The 27720-nt window shown below is 54.0% G+C and overlaps 2 protein-coding genes across 6 annotated transcripts; one reads left to right on the top strand and one right to left on the bottom strand.

Moving 5' to 3' along the window:
* The first annotated feature begins 128 nt into the window (after positions 1-128).
* On the top strand, positions 129-13091 carry Pogk (pogo transposable element derived with KRAB domain). 4 transcript variants are annotated; one of them, XM_046429996.2, is made up of 6 exons: positions 129-238; positions 1404-1537; positions 6336-6462; positions 7129-7227; positions 8588-10057; positions 11399-13091. In XM_046429996.2, the coding sequence occupies exons 2-5, from the start codon at positions 1406-1408 to the stop codon at positions 10027-10029; spliced, it is 1800 nt and encodes a 599-aa protein (XP_046285952.1). In that variant the 5' UTR covers positions 129-238; positions 1404-1405; the 3' UTR covers positions 10030-10057; positions 11399-13091. The 4 variants fall into 4 exon arrangements, with proteins under 4 accessions (XP_046285952.1, XP_046285951.1, XP_046285950.1 ...); XM_046429995.2 differs by lacking the exon at positions 129-238 and adding an exon at positions 558-944 and having other exon boundaries at positions 11384-13091; XM_046429994.2 differs by lacking the exon at positions 129-238 and adding an exon at positions 558-944 and having other exon boundaries at positions 11127-13091.
* On the bottom strand, positions 13089-27402 carry Tada1 (transcriptional adaptor 1). 2 transcript variants are annotated; one of them, XM_046429998.2, is made up of 8 exons: positions 27251-27402; positions 24114-24205; positions 23814-23879; positions 20022-20119; positions 18588-18797; positions 17273-17424; positions 16228-16390; positions 13089-15831 (listed from the first exon to the last, which is right to left on the bottom strand). In XM_046429998.2, exons 1-8 carry the CDS (start codon positions 27322-27324, stop codon positions 15679-15681), a joined length of 1008 nt encoding a protein of 335 aa, XP_046285954.1. In that variant the 5' UTR covers positions 27325-27402; the 3' UTR covers positions 13089-15678. The 2 variants fall into 2 exon arrangements, with proteins under 2 accessions (XP_046285954.1, XP_046285955.1); XM_046429999.2 differs by lacking the exon at positions 27251-27402 and adding an exon at positions 24947-26777.
* Positions 27403-27720: the final 318 nt, after the last annotated feature.

Genomic DNA, 27720 nt, shown 5'->3' with positions numbered 1-27720 from the left:
AGCGGCGGGAGGAGGTGGGCGCGGGCGGCGTCCCGGCGCCGCCAGGCCTGCTGACATCCGCCGCTCCTCCCCTCGCCTCCCAACACGCTCCGCTGCGGCCGGGCCCTCCCTCCGCCCACCACGTGTCCTCCGCGCTGCCTCCCGCGGGGCCGCGCGCACGGAAGCCGGCGGCGGGCAGGATGGCGCCGTGACAGCGGCCGCGGCCCTCGCGTCCCCGGCGGCCCGGCCTGCGGCGGCGGTGAGTGCGCGGGCGGCGGGCGGGCGTGGCGAGCGGGGCCGCCGCCGCCTTTGTTGGGGCCGCGGGTGCGGGCGGCGCGGGCTCGGCCGGCAGGTGCGCGGGGCCGCGGGGCAGGGCCGGCGGGCGCGCCCGGGACGCCGAGCGCGGGCCCGGCGGGCGCGGAGGGCCTCGCCTCGCCGCGCCCGCCGCGCCCGCACCCTCGCGCCGGGCGGAGCCCTCGCGTCCCGCCCCAGCGGCCCGGGGGGAGGACGCCAAGTTCCGCCCGGCTGTGGGCGCTGACGCCCCCGCGCTGGGTCCTCTTGGAGATAGGCAGGAGCGCGAACTCCGGAAGGACCCTTTCTTTGGAAGGCTGGGCGGAGGTGGCCCGCGATGCACACTCACTGCACGCCAGGAATTGCCCGCGCCCCTAGAGGGCAGAGCGGGCGCTTTGTACCGGCCCGCCAGCCGGACCGGGGCGGGTGGGCCCAGCGGAGCCCTGCGCCCTCCTGGGCGTCCAGGCGTCCCCCTCACTGTGTATCACCGACTCTCCGGATTGCAGAGTCCCTTAAAGCAGAATGACTGTTTTCTGAACTGGCTCTTGGACGGAACCTTGGAAATTGGAAAGTCCAGATGATGGGTATTCTGGGCCAACCATCCTTCTTTCTTAACTGGTCTCTGGTACACGCGCGTGCGCGCACACACACACACACGCGCACATACACACCAGGTGAGTAAGTGCCCTGTGTCTAGACACCTTCAGGTATAGAAATTAACACCCATCTTGTGTGATGGTTCCCTGCCTGGGCAGCCCTGGGTAGGGGAAAGTTCTGCCTGTCAGTTTAGTGTTCAGAACCTTCCCAGAACACTTACCCCTGGCCTGGGTTCCACCCGGCCATCTCTACCAACCGGTCTGGCCTCTCTGTCACAGAAAGCTTTTCTTAAATATTTGAAACAGCCAGATAGGCTATCTGCCCACAGTCCCTCTTATCAGAATTAAATATGCCACCTGCCAGCTTCCTGGTGTTTTCACTGAAGTCCTTCCTGCCCAGGCCTGACCCTGCGCCCTGCCTTCCTTCTAGCCTGAGCAGTACTTGGGCTGAAGAGGAAGGAGGGGCTGAGCCTCCTCTTGTGGGCCTCGGAGAGTGCACACTGACACCTGATGGTCTGAACTGCATCTTGCCCTTAGATATGGAGTCCACCACCTACCCTCTCAATGTGACCCTGAAAGAAGAGCAAGAGGAAGAAGAGATCCAGAGCCGGGAACTGGAGGATGTCCCCACAGACATGCAGAGAGTGAGAATCTGCTCAGAGGGTGCATGGGTGAGTAAGATGGTGACATGCAGGGTGAGGAACAGGCCTAGGAGCCAGGTTCCTCAAGCAGACGTGGGAAGTAAAGGTAGCCTAGCCCTGAGTGTTTGCTTTTCTGAGGAAACAGCCCTGCAGCTCTAAAAGGCAGTGCCGAGGGAGGAGGCCACGAGGCCTGTCATTAGGTGGCGAGTCTCAGGAGTCCAGACCTTGGCTTCCTCTCCCCCTTTCTCTGCACCGAGCTTGTGGCCAGGCACCTTGTGGGCAGTAAATGGACATTTGCTGACTTACTGCTGGCTGAAGGGACCCATTCTGAGCAAGACTTGGTTGTTGAGCTCCACAGGAAGGCTAGACATATAGTAGTTCACCCGGGAGAGCTGCTCCTCTGCTGGGCCTGGAGTGGTAAGCAGTCAGGAAGAGGGAAGTTCAGCATAGGCAAACAGAAAAGCGAGATAATGCAAACAGCAGAGTTCCAGCTAGTTATTCACAGTATTTACTGGACTTCTTAGAATTTGGGCATGAATTGTAAACATTTTAAATAAGCAACACAATGATATTTTTCTGCTTAGCTTTCCGATGTGTATAAACATTATCAATATCAATAACACATAAGATCCCAGTGTCCGACAAGAGGCCGTTCACAGAGCCATGCCACTTTCAATTGTCCAGTCCACTCCCACAGACACACGAGGGAACGAAAGTATAGAAAAGCTGTCTTGCTTTTGCCTTCAGGATGTACATGTCCACTGGTATTTGTTCTTTAAAAATAGGGCCCCTTGGGTTGTGGCTCAATGGTAGAGCACTTGCCTAGTACAGGTGCAGCCCTGGGTTTGATCCTCAGCACCACATAAAAATAAATAAATAATTAAAGATATTATGTCCAACTACAACTAACAAATAAATAAAACTAAATAAAATAAAATAACAGGGCTCCTGAACTATACCCCTAACACGAGCACCTCTTACTGAATGTATGTTGTGCCTAACTAAAGACAAACAGTGAACACCGGGGTCTGGTCAGCTGGTCTGGCTGTGGGGGCCATGCTCCTTGGCCTCATCACTGTTCTTGGCCCACCTCCCCAGTTCTGATCCAGGCAGGAGTCAGCTGCCTTTGGCCAGGAAGGAGACCTCAAGGCAGTGGAAGCCCTGGGTTTTAAGGCTAAACTGGCCAGCCCAGAACATCTAACCATGAGTGGAGGACCGTGGGAAATGGGTTCAGTCAAAGCAGGCATCTGAATGTGTTGGGGCAATGAGGAAAGAGCCAGGTGAGGTCCCTGCTTGGGCAGAGAAAGAAGGAACCGCCAGAGGAGACGGGAGAGGGAGCTGACAGCTTGATGGTGCTGGGGATTTGGCATCTGTGGCCCCCAGGCAGTCTACCACCCATCCGTGGTTACTGCACAGAGCTGGGTGTTAAGGCAAGACCCTTACACCCATGGAGTTTCTAATCTCATGAGCAAGACAGGGAAGTGAACCTAAAGTAGTAGACAGCCTACAGAGTGCGTGGTAGGGGTGAGCTCAGGATACTATAGCAGCCAGGCGCAGGAAGGCCTCATTCAGACTGGAGGATGCTTCTAGAGAAGGCCTGGTCTTGAGCAGTAGGCTCAAGTTTTGCCCCCTCCCCACCCTAAGCCACTTAGCAGTAGTGGAGACACTTCTGGTTGTCTTGACTCAAGATAGGGGGGATATCCTACCAGCACCCAGGCCCAGGATCTATCTGCACATCCCGGTGCACAGGACAGCCTCCTGCACAATGAAGAATTACTGCCCAAAGTGTCAGTCATGTTAGGTAGAGAAGCACCGCTCCAGAGCATTAAGTCAGGGAAGGAAAGAATTGAATCTGTGCTTCAAATATACATCTTGGCTATAGAGGATTACGTTACAGTGATCAGTAAAGGCCATTCAAACATAAGAACTATGCTCTGTTATAAAATTCCAGAAAATTAGAATAGAAATAAATTTCAAGGAGAAAAAAATGTATGTTGAAATCAGCCTTTGTCATGGGTGGAGTCAGCCAAGGGAAGGCAGGGGTTTGTACACAGACAAAGGCCTCAGAGAGAAGCTCTATGCAGTCAGGAGCTGCTCCGAACCAGGCAGGGAGAGGAAGGAGACCTGGGGGAGTGTGAGCTCTCCCTCCTCAGTAGCTCTGAGGAATGAGTCTAAGGCATCTCTTCAAGGGAAGCTGGCTCTCCAGCTACAGTGCTCAGACTGACGGAGCTGATCCAGCTCTGGATACACCACTGCCTCCTCACCGTGTAAGTGGGGTCCGCATCCGCAGGTCCCTGGCTTGCTTGTCAGAGAGATGCTGTTATGTACGTGGGAGTGCCCCGCACCAGGCCTGGCACAGCAGGCATGCCGTGCAAACGGCACAGGCTCCCTCAGGTCTCCCCGCTCTGCCAGGTGGCTGCTGGGTGGTTGCAAGGCTGTGAGTGTGTAAACACTTCCCAGCAGCCAAGGCAGTGGAAGCCCTTGGAGATAACTGCTGGAATGCCACTTTCCAGGAGGAGCAAGACAGTGAACACAGGCCAGAGGCAGAGTTGGAGGGCAGGGAGCAAGCAGGGGGTGGGCCCTGCCTGCCAGTCCCCGGGAGAGCTGCCTGGCCTCGGGTGTGCCGTAGGCTGCCGTTTATCTTCTGCTGTGTTCACCAGGTAGAAGGCCTCTGGAGTGAAAGGGCTGCCGTGGGGGATTTCTGAGCCTCTGCACTGTGCCTGTGCTGCACAGCCTGGGCTTGCCCCAAGGTCCTCCGAGGCCCCATCATCAGACCCACACCAGCCTCTAGCCTTCCCCAACCAGTATCCGAGGCCTAGAATGTGTTACCCTCCATGGTGACCTGCATAGCCAGGCTGTGTCCTGGTTTATCAGCAAAAGGAAAGGGATTATAAATAGGTATGGCCTAGATCTCAAGCCTCCCAGGGAGAGAATAGACCAAAGGGAGAGATGTTTAAGAGCCTGGGAAGTGGGAGGGAGTAGGGTGGAAAATTCCTGGGATGTCTGGCTTTCCAGACTGAGTAAGAAGTCTCAAGAAAACCCAGAGACCAATCCATTTTTACCTCCTACTATTTCACACTTAAGAGATTTTTGTCCATTCTTACTCCTAAGAGTTGGCTCAGTTTTGTGACAGATAAAACTTAATGATTCTTTGAAACTGTTCCAAGCACAACAAGAGAAGGGAAATCCAGAGATTATTTGCCTGGATCGTTCATTCAGAAACACGTTTTAAGTGACTGCTAGCTTCAGGAAGCGTCCTCAGCTTAGAGAAGCAAAGTGGGTACGCACAGGCTCTGCCGGCAGAGAACGCCGTTTTAGTGGAGAGAGAGATGAGGGAAGCCAAACAGGGCTGAGGGCCTCCGTGGTGCTGAGCCCAGGGTATCATGGGGACATGAGCAGGCTGCCTGGGGAACAGGATGGATAGGACCGAGGCTAGGAAGCTGGCTGGGTGTTCCTCAGGCCAAGATGGTCAAGGAGATCTCAAGGCCCAGGTTGGAGTGGGCAGAGGTGTGGAGGCGGCAGGGATCACAGGCAGCTGAGCATATCTGGAGCAGAGAGGTTGAGGCTAGTCACCAGGGAGTCAGCTTTGGGCTCCCTAGACAGAGCCACAGTGAAGTCACACAGTGCTGGGTCCTGATCTCAGCCTGGCCGTTTATTAGCTGTGTGACTTTATCCTGGAAACGGGACTCTGAGCCTCTTTCCTCCTTCATTAACTGGAGCATCTGTGCTCCTTTTCAGGGTTGTTGGGAGAAATCAGTGAAGCAGCCACAGGGCTTATAAGTGTTTGGTATGTGGAAGGTGCTGGGGAGAAAGGGAGGCCAGGGTGTCTGAGTGACTGATGGCCTGACACCTGACAAAGCTGGTTTTCCAGGCTGAGGGAAAACAGTGTCCCCAGGCCCAGGGACAGCTCTGGGGAATAGCTTTGGAGGCAGGAATACAGCAACCAGCTTGAAACGAGCTGTTTGGTAATTTCCCACCACTGAATATGGTGAGCTTGGGAGTAGGGTTTTTAAGGACTGAGAGAAAAAACGTAGTAAAAAGAAAAGTAAACCAATTAAAAAAACAAGGACGGGGTTGGTGGCTTGGCTGCCCATAGCCCCTGAGCACCCCTCCTGCAGGGGACCGGAGCATCGTCCCCTCTGCACAAGACATTGCCACCTGATCTAGGTGTCCAGCTGAAGTCTGCTCTGGCAGCTCATTACAGAAACAAAGTGCTAATTGCCTTTCCCTCCTCCGCCACCTCCTCCTCCTCCAGCTCTCTGGGCTGCAGAAGCCAGCAGGGCTCCTCCTCTCACTGGCTCCTCTCTTGCTTTGGGTTCCAAACCAAACACTAGGGTTACTGCCTTGAAAATGGAGTATCCTGGAAAACCCCAGAGATCCTGTGGGAAGAGGGGATGCTATTTAAATTTGCAAACCCAGCTCCTCCTGCTGGTCTGAGGGTCCTTGGGAGGTAGGAAGGTGCAGGTGGGATGAGAGTGCTGATGGGCACGCTCTGGTGTGGTTGGCCTCCACCTATGGAGTGTGTGGGCTGTGGGCAGCTCTCACAGTGCATAAGGATAGGACGTCCAGTGTCCCCCAACCTGCTGATGGCTGGAGGTAGTTTTCTTTTCAAGGTGCTGCTTCCTTTGTTTGTGAACTGAAGAGGTGGTGGCCACTGGGGTGGGCATGGGAGGGCCTGTGCTCTTGCCCCCAGTAGCTGAGTAGCTGCATGAACACAGACAAGGGGGGCCTGACCTGGCCTGTGAGGCAGGGCTGGGGACCCTGTGGGACCAGAAAGTCCATGTCTGCATGCGCCCACGTCACTGAGAAAGGCCTGTTTATGTTCCAGGTACCAGCCCTGTTTGATGAGGTGGCCATATATTTTTCCGATGAGGAGTGGGAAGTTTTGACGGAGCAACAAAAGGCCCTGTACCGGGAAGTCATGAGGATGAATTATGAAACCGTCCTGTCCCTGGGTAACGCTTTGTTTTCCTTTGTGGCCTAGAGGCTCTGCACCCAGAGAACTGTGTCCATGTCTCTCTTCTCTGGTGTACCCAGCGTCCTGAGCTTGGATTCTTCCCCCTCCTTGCCAGTGCCCATTTAACCCCCTGGTTTTGATTCAGACATGATATGAATATTATGTCCATCCCACTCGGCAGTCCTGTTGAGTCCTTGTTCAACCCAGGCAGGCATTCACATGTTTTAAAAAGGCGGCTTAGCTTTGGAAACATCACCATGGGTCTGGGCCTGTGCTTGGTTCTCCAGAAAGGAAGCAAGGCCTTCGTGGGTATCCTGTCAGCCTCAGAAATTTTGGGACTTGTCCCACTCTGACTCTGGCACATCCTCCTATCAGAGTTTGGCCTTTGGAGCCCTCCCCAGTGTGCTCGCTCACAGTGGTGGTGCACGTCGCCTGCTCTTCAGCTGCACTTCCCTGGTGGCTGCTGACCAGCTCTCACCTGGAGAGGTCCAGCATCCCCTGGACAGACCTCTTTTCTGTCACACTTTTTACATACATGACCAAGCTCTCTTCCCCATCTTTCACAAAGTAGCGGAGGCACAGGGGGTTAAGTCAAAGTACTTATTTGGGGACTGCTCTGGGGCAGTGACACACAGCTGTTGTCTGTTTTGTTTTCTACAAACAGAATTCCCATTCCCTAAGCCAGACATGATCACTCGGTTGGAAGGGGAAGAGGAGTCCCATAACTCTGATGAGTGGCAGCTCCAAAGAGGAACCTCCACAGGTACAAGTAGACCAGTTCCACCATCGTCTGAAGGGAGCCCCATGGAGCTGGGTTTCCAGCCCCCACGGATGTTCCGTGGTGTATTTAGGAGCGAGACACAAAGGTTATGGGCTTTGGCGTTTAAAGGTCTTCCTCCTTCCAATGCTTTGGCTTTAGGCAGCTTCTTTCATCTCTTTGCGCCTCAGTTTCCCCATTTGTCTCTTGTGGGTCTAAATAAGACTTGGTGTGCAGCCTCGTATGTGGGAGCAGCTGGATGGGGCTTGTGTGCCATTTGGTCCAGGGCACATCGTGGAAGCCCAGCCACCCCTCAGCACACCTGATGCCTCTGCAGACTAGGAACTGGGGAGCAAGCTTCCAGAGCCTTTGTCTGGCACTGCCGTCTCCCACTGGTGGGAAAAGCAGTGACAGCTCCCGTGCTCATCTGAGCAAGTATCTGAGAAGCACCTAATCCCTTGTCGAGAGAAAGGGGTCACAGTGGGATGAATATAACATACCTTCCAGACACCAAAGTGGTCTTGCTTTTCTCTAGGTAAGAATTTAAAGTGTTGTAATTCATCAATTCTAAGACATGTTTTCCCCTGTAACACTACCAACTCTAAAATGCTCCTTAAAATTGATGGCATGTGATAGTTACAATTAGTGGCATTTTATTTTTCTTTTAATGGCTTGTAGTCATGCATCCTGCAGTATGGCATTTGGGTTTTGGTGAAATACACTAATTTCCTCAGATCATACTCAGTTTCTGCCACCTTCCAGATACAGACACACAGTGAGTGGAACACGGTGTTAACATTGGTGTGCAAGAACTAGTTTTCTGCCTTATAAACTTAACTAATGTGGTTTTTGTTGTAGTTTTCTTGATTCAAAGGAGATGATTCAGTGCAGGGTGCACCTAAATCTCTGTAATATCATGTGGTAGTATGGGTTACCTTTATCTTCTCATCTACATAGACTTTTTTTTTCCTTTTGGTATTAGGGATTGAACCCAGGTGCACTATACCACTGAGCTACATCCCAGGTCCTTTGTATTTATTTTGAGATGGCCTCAAACCTGCCTTCCTCCTGCCTCATTCTCCAGAATCACTGGGCCTACAGGTGTGTTCCACCACACCTGGCCGTAAACATTTTTACCTACATGTGGCCCCCAAATTATGTAGTCCAAGCTTGGAGGTCAGTTCCTCCACAGCTCTCTTCTTGCAGAGGGTGTGCAGTTCCTGGAGAGGTTGGTGGACCCCGGGTGGGACTTAGGCACTGTGACCTACTGAGTCAGTCACTGTCTTGGTGAACCTCGGGTGGAGCATTTTGACCCGGAAGCTCTGGGAAACGCTGTCTCACTCACTGGCATTGTTCTGTCTCTCAGAAAACGAGGAGTCCGACGTGAAGCCTCCATACTGGGCAGGCCCAGCGAACCCCCACGCACAGTTTCCTCAGCCCCAGCACCTGGACGGCCTAGGCCTGGCCGAGCTGCCCGAGTGGAGCGAGGGGTACCCCTTCTACATGGCCATGGGCTTCCCGGGGTGTGACCTGTCTGCCGAGGACCTGGCGGGGAGGTTCCAGTTTAGCCGGGGCATGCGTCGCAGCTACGACGCGGGCTTCAAGCTGATGGTGGTGGAGTACGCCGAGGGCACCAACAACTGCCAGGCAGCCAAGCAGTTCGGGGTGCTCGAGAAGAACGTGCGGGACTGGCGCAAGGTCAAGCCGCAGCTCCAGAACGCGCACGCCATGCGGCGGGCCTTCCGCGGCCCCAAGAACGGGAGGTTCGCCCTCGTGGACCAGCGCGTGGCCGAGTATGTGCGGTACATGCAGGCCAAGGGGGACCCCATCACCAGGGAGGCCATGCAGCTGAAGGCGCTGGAGATCGCCCAGGAGATGAATATCCCCGAGAAGGGCTTCAAGGCGAGCCTGGGCTGGTGCCGGAGGATGATGAGAAGGTACGACTTGTCCCTGCGGCACAAGGTGCCCGTGCCCCAGCATCTGCCCGAGGACCTGACCGAGAAACTGGTCACCTACCAGCGCAGTGTGCTGGCCCTGCGCAGGGCGCACGACTACCACGTGGCGCAGATGGGCAACGCGGACGAGACGCCCATCTGCTTGGAGGTGCCGTCCAGGGTGACCGTCGACAACCAGGGTGAGAAGCCTGTCCTGGTGAAGACGCCGGGCAGGGAGAAGCTCAAGATCACGGCCATGCTGGGCGTCCTGGCCGATGGGCGGAAACTGCCGCCCTACATCATCCTGAGGGGCACGTACATCCCGCCGGGGAAGTTCCCCAGCGGCATGGAGATCCGCTGCCACCGCTATGGGTGGATGACGGAGGACCTGATGCAGGACTGGTTGGAGGTGGTGTGGCGGCGGCGGACCGGGGCCCTGCCCAAGCAGCGGGGCATGCTGATCCTGAACGGCTTCCGCGGCCACGCCACCGACTCAGTGAAGAGCTCCATGGAGAGCATGAACACCGACATGGTGATCATCCCCGGGGGCCTGACCTCGCAGCTGCAGGTGCTGGACGTGGTGGTCTACAAGCCGCTGAACGACAGCGTGCGCGCCCAGTACTCCAACTGGCTTCTGGCTGGGAACCTGGCCCTGAGCCCCACCGGCAATGCCAAGAAGCCGCCCCTGGGCCTCTTCCTGGAGTGGGTCATGGTCGCCTGGAATAGCATCTCCAGCGAATCCATTGTCCAGGGGTTCAAGAAGTGCCACATCTCCAGCAACCTGGAGGAGGAAGACAATGTCTTGTGGGAAGTGGAGAGTGAGCTACAGGGAGGAGGTGAACCCCCTGTGGAGAGCATGGCGGAGAGCAACTGAGGGGCCAGCTCCTTGGTGGCTGGTCGGAGTAAGTGCTCAGGGCTCTGCCATCCCAGGCTGCCAGCCAACCTACCTCTCTCCGATATTGGTTTCGAGTTCTCAGAGCCCACGGGGCAGTGTGTGGGTGCAGACCAGCAGCATTCTCTCCTTCCCAGGCAAGGGCTGTCTGACGCCCTTCATGGGTACTGTCCCCTGGGGCACAGACCAGGAGCACTTACATACTAGTGAAATGAACAAAGGGTGAGCTGCCCGACACGGAATCTGACAGCCGTAACTCTGTAAGAAACTATTTGGGCCTAAAAGGGTCTGATAATGTGCAGCTCACAAAACATTTTGTCTGAAAAAGACAACTTTTTTCTTTCCCTTATAATTCACACAGAATGTTTAGGGCCAGTGTGTGCCTGATGTACTTGAAGGACCAGGACACAGGGCAGGAGGCCTGCCTTCAGTACCGCATCTGCTGGGCCTCAGGTCTCCGTCCTGGGCTGGTCTACACCTAACACCTGCCAGGGAGTAAACACACTTCACATCTTCCGTCTCATCCTGGCCTTTGGGGTGGGTGGGCTGTTATGTCTGCAGGATGGTGCTGTAAAACTGAAATCTTTGCACCAGAAACAAAATAAAGCAGGGTGCCACCTAACACTACAGATGGAGGGCCTGGGATAGGGCTGAGTGCAGAGCAGCAGCTGAGAGGAAGAGGGAAGGAGCCTCCCTCACCCACACTCCCCTGGAGGGAGCAGCAGGCCAGAAAGTGCCCAGGGCAGGCCACTCCAACCTCCTTGCTTCACAAGAGGTGAGGTCATCCCTTAGAAGACTGAACCACCTTGATGTGGTTCTGTATGTGAAAGTACAGTTCCATCGGTGTGGAAGAGTGGCTCAGGCCTCCTTGCTCACCCCCACATCATCAGTTAGTCATGCCCCTAACTCCACTGTCATTCTGGACCCCTGCAGTTACCACAGAGCAAGACCTTACTGTATGCTCAGGATCACAGAAATGGCCTGTTGCTTCCTCATGTCCCCCACTTTGATAAGCCCCTGATCCAGCCTCCCTTTTCTGGAGCCAGTGTTCTCACCTTTTGCTTTTCCCTCTTTGTCAGATAACATCGGGGGGCATTTTCAGTTTTCCGAGTGTTCCCCCCCCCAGGGCCTCGATCAGGAACTGCCAGGAAGGGAAGAAAGCTGACTACCCTGCAGCTGTGAGCACGGGCACCTCCGCACACCTCAGCCTGGGCTTTCTTGCCACAGACGCAGCTGTCTGGCTGCTCAGGCGGCAGGGGAGGAGACGGACATGAAACTAATGGAATTGCTATTTTTGTTAAGATATCCAGAAATCCAAAGGTTAATTCACATTTAGTTCTGTGTTTTCCAGCAAATGGCACTGACGGCAACAGAGGGGGGAAATGACTCCCGAACGCAGTGGATGCACAGGGAGCAGTAGGAAGAGGTGACAGGGCTCTCAACAGCCCAGTTCAGGACAGCGGACAGTGTCCATCCTGGGACACGCCCTGCCTGCCCCTTGAAGTGTCCACAGCCAAGGAGAAGACCCTTCATTTCATCAGCAACAAGATTAAGAAAGAACCCTTCTGCCCATTTCTTGGAGATTATCTGCCTCTCCATCAAAAGGAGCCTGTAAGTAGGCGAGGGCAAGGTGCTCCTGGGGAGCAGGACCCCACACCATGGAGACCCAGCATGTGGGCACAGCTCTGGCGCTGTGAAGAAGCTTTCTGCAGAGAAGACCTCGAGTCAGTGTGTGTCTTGCCTTGAGAATGCTTCCAGAAGCACAGCCCATGCCCACAGGGTCACAGGTTTTGTAGAAGGGCATCACAAGCCCCTTAGGGAAAATGAGATACTGATGCTAACAGCAAAATGAAGACACCCTGGCCTGGTGCCAGCAGGTGGCTTTTCTGAAGACAAACTAGGTTAGTATGGAAGACATGGTTAAAGTAAACATGCTGTTCTATCTTCCCAGTCTGGATGGCAGCTAGACTTGTGGGGTCTTGTCTGATGGGCCTGCCTCTTCACTGTCCTGCTTAATGGTGAAGGCAGCACTTGGTGCATGAGCTTCTGCCCTCGGGCCACCTGCAGACCCCCGTGAGGGGTCTGCTGTCCACAAGGTACAAGGCCCGCAGACTCATCTGGTACTTTTTAATGTTCTTGTAACAAGGGCTGTGGGAGGGCACAGGCCTCTACCACAGCTGTTTGGAGACTTGGGATCATCCATCCTGCAAGGTCAGCTGGAAGGTCGTTGGGTTTTTACACAGTGGTCACTTACATTCCCACCAAGTCGAGTGTTTCGAAGACATTCCTTCAAACCCATCTGAGCTACAGAACCTCAGAAGAAGCCATCAGTAGGAGCCGTCATTCCTGGGTCGGGCCTGCTCACTGGCTGCTGCCGTCACTCCTACAGACGCAGCTCGCAGCCGTCTTACAAGCTTTTCTTGGCATCTTGAAACGCCTATTTCTACTCAGGTACTCCTCTTCCTTTAGTGATTCACCTTTCTGATCTTTTTAAACCAGTCTCCCCATAGGAGGAAAACTCCACTTCTAATATCCAAATAACTTTCACTATCTGAATTGTTCCCCCATTTGCTTTATATTCTGTATTCTTGCACATCCAAAAATGACACCCAGAACCTGTTACTTTTCATTCCAGAAGCTTCCATTCCTTCCTTAATTTTTTCTCCAGTGGCCCAGTTCCTGGCCCTTCTCCATGTTCTATTTCTCTTGCTTTGGAAGCTTAAAAGATGCTATAGGACCTAATTTTAGGTTCCTATGTGGGAGCCAGTTACCTTGCCGAGATAACAGAAATGGTTCGACTCATCTTGACCCGTACCTCACGTTTCCTCGCCAGCAGAGATGATGCCTTACAGGCTGCGCAGCACTGGAGCGTTCCTGGAGGGACGGCACTGCCGCCACGGTCTCCTGGGCTTCCTTCCACGGTCTGTGCCTAACAGCCCCAGTACAGCCGTTCTGCAGAATGACTATAGCACACTTGGACATAGTGTACTCCCTGGTAGATAGATAGGAAGTGACCCCAACAATAAACTTTGATAATAAAGTCACTAGGCCATGGTGCTTTTATTTACCTGCTGACAGTGTCAAAAGTTACTTACATTTTAAGCTTTTTGTCTATATTCCCCATCTAGTTCTGTACCAACATACTATCCTCTGAATCCAAGTGTTCATGGGATACAGTAATACTGGTGTCCTTGAAGGCAAAGGAAGAAAATATTTGTGGTCTTAAACTGGCTTTTAAAGGTGGGGGAGGTCTACCATAAATAGCTCTTTTTCTCGTTTTGGATGCTCAGGAATGGAATGTTACCAAACCACATAAGGAAAGTCCTTAAGGGATATGAATTTACCATCAGTGGAAATTCAGTGCCACAAGCTGATGGGTAGAAAACTTTGTATCTTATTCTCATAAAAGTCTTCTAAGACAAAAGCATCATGGGCCCGTAGTTTCCTTTATCCTGTGCTTAGTAAAATGAGTCCTGCCGTGTTAATGCTCCTTTTCTGTGAACTCAAGTCAGTACCTTCTGCTCTCCAAGAATCATCTAGACAATGTTTTTCCTTTTTAAACCTTCAACTAAATGGACTGTTCTGCTGGCCACACTGGCCAAGCCTGACCCCTAAGGCTGCTTTATTACCCTTCCTCCCAGGGCCATTTTGAGTCAGACATAGTAAGACAGGTGGCCAGTGGAAAGCAAGCACTGAGAAGACCCTTGGGAAATCCGGGAAGGTCGGCGACCAGTCAGTGCAAGGGAGTGTTTGGCACACACCACACCAGCCCTGTCACCCTGGAGAAGGCAGGCCTCACCGAGTGTGCACACCTACAGCAAAGACTCATCCATAGTCCTACAGAAGTCACTGGGATCCTCCTGAGCTACCTGGTCTCTGGCTGCTTTTCCCCCACTGAACTGTTTTCTGGGTAACTCCTGAGGGTAACTGCAGAAGACGCCCTGGGACCCTCCAGCTGGAGGTGGCAGGGTGGAGCCCGTCTTTGGCACAAAGGTTCCCTTTTGAGGGGCTCTCCTGAAACCCCATTTACTCTGTCTGCCTGCCTTGCCTCATTGCCACCTCCCAGTTTGGGAGTCCTCTTGAGAACTGTCACGGAGGCAGACTTTCTTATATCAGCGCAGAAATGAAAATGAAGCACAGGGAGCTAGTCCAGTGGCATCCTGGGTTTGCTGCGCACAGGCTCCAAGGGGCCCTGTCACTATGGCAGAAAGACAGCGGCTCCTGGCTGCCTCCATGTGGGAGCACAGGGGATGCCGGCATGCTCCTGGGCAGCGGAGGCCCGGGGTACTGCAGTCCCAAACAAAACCTCCATACTCGCTTCAGTATCAGCTCAAATTCTTCCAGATTCTAAAAAGTCAAGAGTCCTGCCTTACCGAATACTCCAAATGGCTTATGCAAAAGCTGAAACTAAGCTGTTTTTTCTCTTTGGTGTTAAAAACATCACAAAAGAGAGAAATGGTAAAGCTTAACGGGAGCCTGCCCTTCAGTCTTTCTCAGCCAGTACACTCTGAAAAGTCTCTGCCAAGATCTCACAAAGCAGGGCTTTACTATTTCTGTATGATATTCTTCCTTATGTACTTACTTTAATAAACAAAAAAAAAAGGTTTTCTGCCAAAACATTTGTCACGCTTAAAGTACAAAATCAAATACAGAGCTTCAGACGTATGAACTATATACACATACCCATACATCCATTCCTCAGTCCTACACAAACCCACCTACAGTCTAATTTGTCCATCAACACTATTGAGTAAAAAGCATATGTATCTCTAGAAAACAAAACTGGTTTTCAGTAACACTGTCAAAGTAGATTATTTTCAATTTAGCACTTAAAAGGGTAGAAATAGATATTTCCTACAAATAGAATTACCAACCATAAATCCAATTTGTAAGATTTCTTAAAACATGTTCTATAGGAATAATTAGTAGACGTGCCTTCAGTCACCACTGGTCATATTAACACTATACAAATTAGCTATAGCAAGACATCTTTTAAGGATGATTAACAGAAGCACCTGCCAATCATCCCTGGGCACTTCAACACTAAACAAACTGGAGCCCCAGGAAGACGTCTTCTAAAGCAGACTGCGTTCCAGGAGGGTGGGTTGGCTGGGCTTAATTTTGTCCAACAGCACAGCATCTGCAAGTCACGTTTTCTGTGGAGCTGAAATGGTGGATGGCTTGGAGGCTACCTCAAGGTGTTAAAAATTAAACCCGTCACTAAAGGAGGTGTCCGAGTTTCAACACTGGATAGGTTATACCAACAAAAAGCAAGAGTGTAAAAGTTTTATCTGGCCAGACACAGAACACAAGAATGTCCTGTCAGTCGAGGGGACAGGCTGCAACGGCGCCTTCACTCTAGGATGGTCCATCTTACACAGGGCCTCAGACAGGCGTCCCCTTCCAGGCACAGGACTTCATCACGCCTGCTCCCGTAACTGGGAACACGCAGACAGGGTGGCCTGTATTTACACGAATGGCCTTGCAGCAGCAACAGAAAACACACTCACTGTCCATTTCCATAGGAAAGGTTATATGTACACTCTACACTTCAGCCTCGAAATGCAGACCCCAAACATGCCCTCTTCAGCAAGCAAAGACCCGTGAGGACCCCACACCCTCCAATCCCACTTAGCAGAGCAGAAGCCCCTCCTTGGCCGCCAGGCGCTGGCGGTGGACTTGGTCTTGCTGCAGCTCCTCGTGATTCGGGTGCCAGAGCCTCATGATGATCCTCTCGATGTTGAGGGCATACACAGTGTGTGTAGGGATGACTTCCCGGTGTACCTGGGGTTCAAACATCAGCAATCTCCAGTTATTCTTCAGCAGGCTTACTTTTCCAACATAGAGAATGGGTTTACGTCAACACAACACAGACAAGACACAACCCAGAAGTTGAACGAGAGCCTAATGCATCCCAAGTCAGACAAGAAGGAACGAGGCACCGCCAAGTTCTGAATAAGCGGCAAGCACGCTGATTCCTTTTTTTGGAGAGGTCAAGGATGAGGGAGGTAAATCAGGAAAGACACCTGGGCTTAGGATTTTAAAAATGAGACTAGTATTAATGGCTTTAATAATAAACAAAAAGCCAAAAACAGAACCAGGAAGTAGAAACAAGCCAGCGCACGACTCCGCAGACTTGAAAAGCCGCCAGCCTGTCCGACCCGAGGAGCCGAGAGTTACCTGCAGAGCCTCAAGGAGGTCGTACATGTTCACTGGAGGCAAAGGAGCAGGCAGCGCTTCCCCAGAGCAGGCCAGCAGGAGTGCGGCCTGCTGCTCAGCAGCGTCCGGGGGCAGGTGGGCAGCCGGGTTCTGACCCGCACAGGGAGTGGACACAGCCGGAGGGCTGAAAGACATGGCAGAAACACTCCCAGCATCTCCCACAGACAACCCGCACATGGACAGAGGGGCTGGCCAGGCCACGGCTCCCTACAACTGCCTTCAACTCCACAGAAACCCATTAGTGCCCACGTCAGGCTGGACACAAGCACACTCGGCTCCCCTGGCCCGTTGCTCCTCAGCACTCAAGTATTGAGTTAGATAGGGGGCTGAGCCAGATTGTCTCCTGCCCTGAGGAGCTTCCAGTTGAAAAAGAAAGAGACCACGAGCCACTGGAAGCTGGCGTGGAGAAGAAAGCAGCACTGCAGGCAAGGAGCAGCAGCCGCAGGAAGGGGACGCTGGCCAGCACGGGGCTGCTCGTTTCCAAAACTGCCCAGACGGCGCGCGGAGAAGCCGGGTGGGATGTGTACGTCAGAGTAGCTGGAGAAAGAGCTCGGTTCCTCGGAACGCCAGGACAGCGGGCAGCATCCAGGCAAGAGCAGCCCTCACGCCCTGGCCAGCACCCCCACCACGAGGAGCCACTTTTTGTTTTCGTCAAGAGAAGCATGACTTCAGTGAAAATCCCAAACATGTGGCAGAATGAGATCAGATGAGAACCGGCACTTGTGGCCCAGGGCCACTGCCCCCAGGCGGGTGCTGCCCAAGGGAGCCACACTCCACCGCACAGCAGAAAGAGGGTCACAACGGACCCCAGGCAGCAGCCCGACCCTGGAACTGATAAAAATGACAGTAATTCACTAGATGGCCCAAGAGGCTAAGACTGAAGAGAACAGAACAGTAGAGTGGGCGGAACTCCTGCCACACTACAGGAACCCAGTGACCAATGACCTGACCAGAGGTCTGCCACCAACAAGCCGGGGCAGAGGGAGAATCGCGAGAAAGCACTTACCCTTCGATTAGGCTATTGTAGGCCACCACGCTGTTCTTCAGGTATGGCTGTGGGGTCACATTGCTCCCGAAAGCATACTTAAAGTGGCCATCTCGCAGCCGGTGCGCTTTCCTTCTGGATACAACTGACGTCAGTATGTCTTTGAGGTGGCTCTGAAAAGCAGAGGGAGAACACCACCACCTCAGAACAGACCACGGCTTCCACTGACCATCCGCAGAGGTGTGGGACTGGCTGGCACAAGCCAGAACCGCGGGAGTGGTCAGCCAAGAGCCGGCAGCCGCTCTAAAGAGAAGCGGCACGGGGAGGAGGGCACGCGCATTTTCATCCGGCTCCCTTTAAAAATGGTCTTGTCCTACAATGAATTTGAATTTTTAAAGTTTTCATGTCTCTAAATTGGCTCATTTCTCTCAAAAATGATTTTCAATAAATAATTTATTTTTAAAGAAAGGCAAGCTACCTGGAGACTTGGTTTAACACGGGAGGAAAAGTTTCAAGATCTGATATTTACTGGTTATACAATCCTTACATGAAAAGAGCCTGTGTTCTCAAAAGCCACACAAACAAACACAGGATCTCTCAGAGAAGTAGACACAAACAATGTCTATTTAATTTCTTTTTGCCTTTCTAAAACTATGTATTTAATTTCTTCTGTGAGAGCCAAGTGTATAAGGAAAGGTTGCAGAATGTCTATGAAAATAGATGTGGAACTATGCCAGCCTATGGTCACCAACAGGTGAGCCGGGACCTGGGAGTGTGTTTCACTTACACCAAGAGGACCATCTTGTATCAAGTCATAACTGCGATTTAACACGGGGTTCACAGAGAACCCATGACTGTCTATAACTTCATGAGACAGTTATGGTTATCTTTGATGTACAGAGGAGGAAAATGGGGCCCCAGGAATTGAAAGGAATTACTCAGTGCTCCCTGAGCACCTCCAGGTCACAGTACAACGTGTAATTGTCAAACAGCTAGATAAGTAAATGGACGCATGGGCTAGCATGCGAGCCACCTCTGCTACTCCGACGCCACGCCCAGCACTCTACACACGCAGAGGCGGACCCCAGGACCCTCAGCCTCACTCCGTCCTTGACACCACTCCCTCACTGCTGCACATCAGATCAGAAGTGTTAGGCCCTACCCGACCTTCCCAAGAGCCTGTCCATCAATGGCGCAGTTCTCTGGACTGTGACGTGTGACAGAGACGGCTCTCTGACACCAAGGTGGCGCCCGGCTCTTCTGCGATAGCATCACTTGCCACACACAGGAGCGCCTCATGCTCAACCCACAGCCCCTCTGCCGGCAGCACACCAACCTCCACCGCATAGACCACAGCTGAGACGGCGTCCTCAGCCACGTTGTCCAGCCCGTGCTCGTAGGCCGTCACAATCATCCTCCCCTCGAGCTGGCCGCGCGTGGGAAGCATCATCGTGTGGGAGCAGAGTTTCAAGTCGTCATCATCCTGGGGATCCTTTGCCACGAACTGCTGTGCTCCGGAGAGGGGGTTCTGGGGCTGGAATCTATGCTGAGAGTGACAGAACGTTGCAGGGCCACTCGTCACCACAGCAAGCAGACAGACAAGAGGGAGTCATGTCTTAGACTCGAGACCCTTCAAATGAATGCCACCAAAACGTGACAGTGGCAAAGAAAACAGTAACTCACAAATAATCACACACTCATGCCCATCACACTGGACAATGGAGACGTGAGCTCAGGGACACTGGCCACACAGAGTTCCTTCTGTTCAGCAAGGACCATGGTGGCCACATGCTCTATGGTCCTGTGCTAAAGATCACAACTCAGGAGCAGAACAGGACACTAAGTCATGTTCAAAGAGCAGAGAACTTTAACTGGCAGTTCTGAAGGCACTGTCAGCACCGCCATTTGGCCTTCCACCTCGCTGGCCAATGACAGATCCGTAACCAGCACCCTGAAGACGCCATAGACAGTGCCACCTATCGACTGTTACTTTCTGCTTACAATTCTCAACACAGAGCCTCGGCCCTCGCCACACTATCTGAGTCGATGTTCTCAATCTCCCTTCGTTCATACCACTCAGCCTTCCTCAGGACTGTCCACCATCACTGGGAGACAGGCTCCTGGAAGCTCTGGCTAACGTCCAGATCCTGCACTGAAGGCAGTGTTCCTGCTCCAAGCCTCTATTATAAAAATAACCACTGTCAATTTTCCTTTTCTAAGTATAAAACTGCACTCCCCGTTGAATGGGCCTATGTAAACCCCGTGTGCCTCTGCAGGGCCTGATACAAGGGGGAAGAAATAAATGTTTGGTGATATTAGTCAACAAGACGATTACTTCCCAGGCCAACCTCAAAGGGGGATATTATCAAAAACTTCTTCCCCTAGAGATAAACTTTTTGAAAAATACAGGTTTTTCCAAATATTCTCAAACAGTTACAGATTTTATAAGCAAAGAGGCTGAGACCAGGCAGGCACTGCAGATGCATGCAGAGGCCTCCAGGCTGCTAAGCCCCACCCGGGATGCCCTCAACCTGAGAAACCAGTGGGCCCGCTCAACCCGGGAAACCCTTGGGTATGAGTGAGAACATATGCACACCGGAGAAGTAACAGAAAGAACTGTCAACAGACCACAGTCTTGAGACCCTTTCCTCCCTAAATCACATCCTTTCTTCAGCACTCCCACCGGTTCTTTAATGTTCATTTCAAATGAAGCCAGGCCCCACACTGCCACTCGAGTCATGACCAGTCGTCACTGTGAGGGAAGACCTACGTCAAACTTCTGGCGAACAGAAGAGAGCTTTTTCTTGCCCTTGGGCTTTCCAGGCTTGGCCGCAGACCCCCCCGTCCAGGGCAAAGATCCAGCACCCTCTGTGAGACAGAAAACAGCAATCGTAAGTGAAAGCGACGACGATGCCTATGCCGAGTCTGTTTTCATTTGGAATTTTAAAGCATGGAAGCTCACGTCATGAAAATAAGGAATGAATGCTCAAATTTGGATCTTCTCTTTCTACTTTTCTGAACAAAATTATCGACACTTCAAATCACATTTTTTTCTAGCCGTGACCAAAAATATTTTAGGAAGACAAATGTGATTTTTCTGCTTTAGTTAGTGTTTACTGGGCTTTCGTCCCTTGGGGCATTACTGTAAAGGCAGGACAGACCTCCAGCCCCGTGAGCTGAGCATGAGCACACATCTCCTCTCCTGCCAGGAGCGGTGGAACCCAGCAGGGGCAGCAAGAGCGAGCAGCCAGCAGGGAGGAGGCAGTGGCCGAGGGCACAGCACCGTGCCAGGCAAGGGGAGGACAGGGTCAGTGGACATAGGAGGCAAGGACACCAACTAACCAAGGCCTGCACCCAGGACAGCCCAGAACAAATGTTTAGCTACTCATTCAAAAACTGACCATCTCAAGACCATGGAGGTAACATCCCAAACCAAGCGTGGGGGCCCCACTCACTCCCAGGCCCAGGGCACGGCAGGGTGGGTGGTAGGAGGAAGGAGGGACAGAGGGCTCTTCTCCAGTCACACCGAACAAAACTTCCAGGACTGGCTACCGTAGCTGCTGCAGATGTTCAGCCCCAGCACAAAGCTCTCTGTACACTGGTTTGGGGAACTTCCACCAGCTTTCTCCAAAGTAGTCTCCTGACAATCATACTCTATATTCTTATAATGAAGAGGACAACAAATCACCAGATGCTGGACCCTGCTTGGTAATACACTGTATCAGTCCATTTTTCATCACTATAATAAAATCTCTAAGGCAAATTGCTTTACAAAGAAAAAGGTTTATTTGACCCACATTTCTGGAGACCCCAGGGCATGGTTCCAGTGTCAGCTCAGCTCTTAAGAGAAGCTCATGGCCAAGGGCAGGAGCACATGCAAGAGGGAGGTCACGTGGCACCACAGAAAGCCAGAGCACCACAGCACTCAAGAACTCAGGAGTCCTGTTAGCTCCCTTCTGCCCTTCTGAGGCCACTCCCTCAACCACTGAGGACCTCTGGCCAGGCCCCATGTCCTAAGGGTGCCACCTTAGGCACACCTCCACTGAGCACCACTAACAGTGAGCCCTTGGGGGACAACTACATCCAAGCCACTGGACACCATAAGTCGACCAAGCTACCCAAGCAAACAACAGAGGTCCTACAGAGCTGGCACCGGCAGAGGCTGAGACCCGCGTCCAAAGAGGAGAACGCCGTAAAAAATGCTGAATCAAAGAAGGAACTGGAGGGGCTGGGGTTGTGGCTCAGCAGTAGAGCACTCACTCGCCTGGCAGTGCAAGGCCCTGAGTTCCATCCTCAACACACATAAAAATAAGTAAATAAAGGTACTGGGTTCATCTACAGGAATTAAAAAAAAAAAAAAAAAAAAAAGGAACTTGACAGAAAGGCAGCAGGTAAGGGTTGGGGACACCCCAAGCAACAGGGCGAAGGGAGAAGAGGCATGCCGTCAGAGACTGTGGACGGCCCCGGGCAAACCCCTGTGAGGGGGCAAGCAGGAGGCCAGCGGGCTGGGCAGGCGAGGGGGGCGGCCCCCAGCACCTTCTGTGCCACTGAAGCCTACAAGTGAACAGAGCTCAATGCAAACACAAGCAGTAGGAGCTCCTCAGAGTGCACCCCAAAAAAATGCCTCCAGAATTAAAAAAAAAAAAAAAAAAAAACACCCATAATCCAGTAAATGCTCTTTTTTGGAAAAAAGGAGTTTTTATAACTTTTGGGGGAAAACGTATCCAGGTTCCTCGTTAAAAGAGGACTCTTGGGAAGTCAGGCCCTCCTGTCCATCGCCCTTGGCACACCCAGGTCTAATATGATGAGGTCAGCTTCTCCTGGTGAGAGAAGGTGGACTGGCCAGGGCAAGTGCTGGACAGGTGGAGAAGGCGCAGGCTGGACCTGCAACTTGCGGACAAGCTCAGGCTGAGGACGAAGCACACGCAGCGTGGCCCTGGCTGGGGGCTTCTCCAGCGTAGATCCTGGTTTTGATCAGCACCTCCCTTTGGCAGGTGGGACAGCACCTCAGCCAAGTCTTGGGTTTCCGTTCTGTTTTCTCTTCTCTGAAGCTGTTCCTCATCTGTAAGAGCAGCCTCACTACCCTGCGTCGTGCTGTGACACTGACCAGGACAGGCGCACGGTCCTCAGGCTGCAGCCACCAACACATGGCGGCTCAGTCACTACTCCTGCCTGCCTCAGAAAAGCAGAAGCCCGGCCACAGCCGCTGGGCAGGCGCACAGCACTGCACCATCCTCACTGAGACGTCTCTACTGCTGGCGAGCATCCCTCCGTCTTAAAGGAATCAATACTGAGCGTGCAAGCGAAATATACTCTTCAGTCCAAAGAGGAAGCTTCTTATTTTAAAATAACCAGTTACACACATTCAAAAATGTCAAGTTTTTAACTAATTAGATTTAGTTAACTGAAGCCGGCTCCTACACTGACACCACTTATGTTTGTTCGGCACCGTCTTCCTGTTCTCCCCTGGCTCTCCTGTGAACTCACAGGGCACACCTAGACGTGGATGTGGAAGTTGAGAACCTGCAAGTCCTTGCTCATGTGATGGAGGCTGGCAGCACACCAGCTTGACCCCATGGGCTCTACCAACCAGGGCTCTCCCCTCTCAGCAGGCCCCCGACCTGTGGTGGCGGCACTTCACAACAGACCCGCCTAGAAAGTGCCACCAGTCCTCACAGTGCTGGCTTTTCAGCTCAAACCAAATGATAAGCAACAAAGTAGATGAACGATCTCATCCACTTTGGATGTAAAACGTCTGGCTAAAGCCCTCTTCTGCCCCTGAGGGTGACGAATCAGACATGCAGGTGGCACAGGGGCTGTGAGGGGGGGACAAGGACCCTTCGAAATTTCTGTGCAGCACTTGGGAAGGGCAGGCGTCAGCTGGAGACAGCCTGGGGACTCTTTACCCTCCAAGGAACACAACCTGAAGGGGGACAACACAAATACCAGCCCTTCTTGGTAAGACACAGGCTTCTGAGACAGCATGCCACCAAGATGCTGAAAGATAAACCAACCTCATCGACACAGTCAGGAGGTGCCTTCTAGGACAACCTCAGTCACGTGGGGAGCTTTGCCTCATTAAATAAGATAGCCCAAAGAGGTACATTCAACAGTCGGCCATTTCAGCTCCACTCTCAGGGGTCAGTGTCCTGAACACAACCCTGCAGGCTGACTCTCACCAGCCCCCACCCGCGGCTCTTGAAGTGAGGAGCCAACAGGCACCCCAGCCCCACCCTCCAGGAGCAGCAAGCACCCCAGCCTGCAGGTGGAGCCCAGCTCCCTAGTGCCCACAGTCACCCCACCCCATGATTTCACATGTTATTACCTGTCCCCCACCCGACCTCCCAGCCTCTCCGGCCTGCTCACTTCCTGACCGCTGAGGGCAAGACCAGCGGTTACCAGTGAGTGCAGGAAAAAAGTTTCTAGATAAGAATTTGCACCTATGTGAGAAAAATTTCCCCAGAGCAGCTCAAAGAACATTTCATTTGCAAACTCGGACGTGGCTTAGAGCTGGTAGAAACCCAGGGCTCCTGGGCACATGCTGGAGCACTGCCCTCCTTACCTGGTGTGGAAACCAAAATCTGACAGCGCGTGAGGATGGCCAGGAGGAAATCGTTGTGAGAATGCACTGCAAGGGAAGGCCAGCAGGTCAAACCCCAGCGCCCACACACAGGGCTCCACGCGCAGCCTGCTCTGGGGTCCGAGATCCCCCACCACCCTGCACTTCAAGCACCACATTTTAAGATGGTTTCACATGCTATTAAGACCAAAATTTTCTTTTTCAAAAAGTGAAAAGTCCTTAATTTATTGTAAACCTGGGAAGACATCCAAACAGCAAAATAACCCCGTATTATCACTGTACCATTGTCCTGTGTGAGCAGCCGGTGGGCCTCCAGGTCAAACTCCTCCTTGCTGATCTTCTGCTTGAACCACAGCTTCAAGTTAGCCCAGTATCTGCAGAGGAGAATTGGCAGTAAGAACCCATGCTGCCCTCCCAGGTCCACCTCGCCTATGCCAACTCCCGGGGGAGAAACTCCACACTCCCTGGCACTGCTGGCTTGACTGTCCCCTCAAAATTCACACATGGAAGCCCCAACCCCATACCCCAAAGAGTGACCACTTGGAGACAGGGCCTGTAGAGCAGCAGGGATTTAAGGGGGACCACTGGTGGGGCCCAAAACCAACGTGATAGGCCTCCAGACAGGGACAGCAGATGGATGCCCTCCCCTGGGCCTGCAGCCTCCATACTGTGAGGAGTCAAGCTTCTGTTATTTAGCCCCCTGGAAATCAGAGAGCACCAAGCAGGAAATGGTCTCCTCCACAGGGACGGCCAGGGTCTCAGAAATGACTCCACTCACAGGACCTCCGCCCAGAGCCCACATCCACCCACGGTTCACGGAAATCCACAGGTGCTGGGCGGGAGCGGGTGGCTGTTCGCACCTACTAGGGGCAGTGCCCTGCCTTTTCATTTGCCTGGCTTGAGAACCGGGTTTCTCAACTTCACCCCGAGAAGTTCCTAGAGGTAAGGAAGCCAGACTCAACCCCAGGAGGAGACGACTCCGCCTTTTGCTCCTCAGCACCAGGAGGGATTCCAGTCTCCCACGCCACACTTGTTTGGGGGCTTCTTATTCATGGAACAGGATTTTAAAAATGGCTCAGTAAATGCCTTACCACTTTCAACTCAAGCTCACCTACCTTCTAGAGCTCATGTGAGTTCAGGAAAAGAGAGGCTTCCCAAGTGAGGCTCGGCGCCCTGGGGGTCAATGCGCAGGCAGGACCCACCCCAGGCCTTGCCCGGTCCTGTGCATTCTTTTTAGCAGGAAACCCAGGAACTTTACAGTCTTAAAGTGACACATAACCTATGACACTGCCACTTTCGAGCCTATTTCAACAGCAGAACACATTCAGCTCTACCTGACACCTTTCACTGATAACCCCGCTCAGCAGGTCACTAGCAACTTCACAAGGGTGGACACATTCATGTTTTTCTTGAAGGACAGGAACAATAAAGAAGTGAGTACAAAAAAGCTCTGCAGAAAACCAGAGGTCCTGTCTCACGCGGTTCTAACAGGAGACGGACGGACGGGAGAGCCTCACGGCGCGAAAGCCCTGGCTGCCTTCAGCAAGACGGCCATGCAGCCCTTTAGGAGCGCGCCAGCTTTCCAGGACCAAGACGCGGCTCTCCCAGGCAGCGGTGCCAACACCAGGCTGTCTTCTCCAGCCCCACAGCCAGCGCCACTCAGAACCCAAGAGCTGCTCCGCAGGCCCACCCTGTGCTGACCCGGAGCAACAGGGATGGCAGCTCCATCACACTCAGAAGGGAGCCAGTCACCGTCAAGGCAAGGGTGAGGTGGCAGTGCTCACAGACACGGGCAGGCCAAGGGCCCCCAAGACTCGACATCTATGGGAACATGAACTCCACCATTACTAGGCAAGCCGAGTCTGCTAGTGAAGTCCACCTCCCTCTGGAAACGGCCAGTTGGACTCCACCAGGTGCGGAGGACACGCAGACCCCTGGGTAAGCAGCGTGGCTCCTCTCGGGGTTGTGCACCTTGTTTTACCCACACCCAGGATCACATTCCAACGGCAGCTGCACACAGCGAAGCCAACGACCCTGGAGGGAACCTGAGCTGGACTAGAGCAAGGCAGACTGCGCCACCAGAGGCCCCACGGCCACCCGCACTGGGCCACCCGCACTGGGCCACCCGCATTGGCGCTGAGGCAGGGAGAGCACAAGCTGAAGCATGTCCCTGAGACCTTCTCCAAAATAAGGTTCTCATAAGGCGGCTGGGGATGTGGCTCAGGGGCAGCGCACCCAGAGTCCGACCCTTGCAACTGTGGGGTGGGGGCTTGAAACACAAATGCAAAACAGTGCAATGGCAGGATCACCAGATCCCGCTTCAGCACCCACGCCTGATGGCACCGCACCCACACCTTGGCCCTCAGCACAGAACAGGGGCGCCAACTTCCAAACGCTGCTGGGCTCCTGGGGGGACAATGGAGGGCACCTGCATCCACTCAGGGCTGAAGTCCCTCACACCGTCCTGCCGGGTCCTTCCGAGTTGGTGCCGCGTAAAATCAACACTTTCAAATATCTGTAAGCATTCTAGACAAAACAGTGAAGTCGGCACTGTGCCGAAAACCGTCCCCCTTATCAGTCTTAGCAAACCAAAAGCCACGCAGCTGGCGAGGCTGAAGGCGGGATCCCTACTAAAATCATTAAAGTCTGTTCACTAAATGAGCAAAGACTAGATGGACCACGAACACGAACATTAAGACATTAAGGAGAACACTGTATTGGGGGAAGTCACCAAGTGCTTACGACACACTTGACAGAATTCTATCTTTGTCAAAGTTTGGGTCGTTTCTCTAGAAGAAAACCAAAATCAACTGCCACCCCAAATTCACACACGAAGGAACCTCGGAAAATCACGGACGGCCCCAAGCCACGGAACTTCGCCATAACAGAGCAGGTAAGAAGGTGAGGAGGCGGCGGCGGTGCTGGGGAGACTGGACGCCTCCTCCGGGACGACCCCAGCCCTCCGGGGCCGCCTCCTCCAGGACGCCCCCCAGCCCTCCAGGACGCCCTCCCCCCGGAGTCCGCCCCAGGACGCCTCCTCCACGACGTCCCCCAGAGCCCGCCCCGGCCGCCTCTTCCAGGACGACCCCCGGGGCCCGCCCCGGCCGCCTCCTCCACGACGCCCCGCAGCCGTCCAGGACGACCCCAGACCTCCGGGGCCGCCTCCTCCAAGACGCCCCTCAGCCCTTCAGGAAGCCCCCCGGAGCCCGCCCCAGGACGCCTCCTCCACGACGCCCCCCAGAGCCCGCCCCGGCCGCCTCTTCCAGGACGACCCCCGGGGCCCGCCCCAGGCCGCCGCCAGGGCCGACGCTCGACAGCCCCGGGACCCGCGCGGAGGCCCTCCGAGCCCGGGGCGCCAGCCCGTGCGGCGCAGGCCTCGGCGGGCGGCGCCGCGGCCGGCAGGCGGCCGCAGCGCTTACTGCTTCACGTTGTCCCCCAGCGCCTCGCTCAGGTTCTTCTTGGCCGCCTCCAGCTCGCTCACAAAGGTCGCCATGGCCTCGCGCGCTCCGCCCGCCCGCGCACGCCGGCCGCGGCGCCCAGCAACCGCGAAACCAACTGGGCGGAAGGCGTCGTCCGGACACGCAGGCCCGCCCCGCCCCGCCCGCGACGTGCGTCTGGTTTTCGGCTCCGCCCGCCCGGCTGTCAGGAAGGCGCGCGGCCGCGCTCGGGTCACGTGACCCGTCCGCCGCGCGTCCCGCCGGGAGGCTGTGCCGCCGGGCAGGTGTCGCGGTTGGCGCGCGCCCGCCGGGGCCTGGAGGTGGCCCTCCGCCCCACCCAGGCCGAGCCGAGCAAGGCGGCGCCTCCTCCGCCGCCGCCTCCCGGCCCTGCGGAGCCTGGCCCGCGGGACGCCCTGCAAGACCCCGAGGGAGGCGGGCGGGCGGACGTCCAG

This window comes from Marmota monax, unplaced genomic scaffold, assembly GCF_021218885.2.
Source record: "Marmota monax isolate L192 unplaced genomic scaffold, Marmota_monax_Labrador192_F-V1.1 WCK01_AAM20220418_F8-fsc00055, whole genome shotgun sequence".
NCBI classification, from domain to species: domain Eukaryota; kingdom Metazoa; phylum Chordata; class Mammalia; order Rodentia; family Sciuridae; genus Marmota; species Marmota monax.
The sequence above is the reverse complement of the archived record's forward strand: the minus strand, read 5'-3'. Positions and strand labels throughout refer to the sequence as shown.

Excerpts from the sequence above, each read along its gene's own strand:
- Tada1 (XM_046429998.2), bottom strand. The coding sequence starts at position 27,324 with ATGGCGACCTTTGTGAGCGAGCTGGAGGCGGCCAAGAAGAACCTGAGC. Across the intron at positions 17,425-18,587 it reads CTGTGGTCTATGCGGTGGAG|AGCCACCTCAAAGACATACT; the intron begins GTTGGTGTGCTG and ends TCTGCTTTTCAG. Across the intron at positions 15,832-16,227 it reads ACCTCCTTGAGGCTCTGCAG|GTACACCGGGAAGTCATCCC; the intron begins GTAACTCTCGGC and ends TTTGAACCCCAG.
- Pogk (XM_046429995.2), top strand. The coding sequence starts at position 848 with ATGATGGGTATTCTGGGCCAACCATCCTTCTTTCTTAACTGGTCTCTG. Across the intron at positions 1,538-6,335 it reads TCTGCTCAGAGGGTGCATGG|GTACCAGCCCTGTTTGATGA; the intron begins GTGAGTAAGATG and ends TTTATGTTCCAG. Across the intron at positions 6,463-7,128 it reads TGAAACCGTCCTGTCCCTGG|AATTCCCATTCCCTAAGCCA; the intron begins GTAACGCTTTGT and ends TTCTACAAACAG.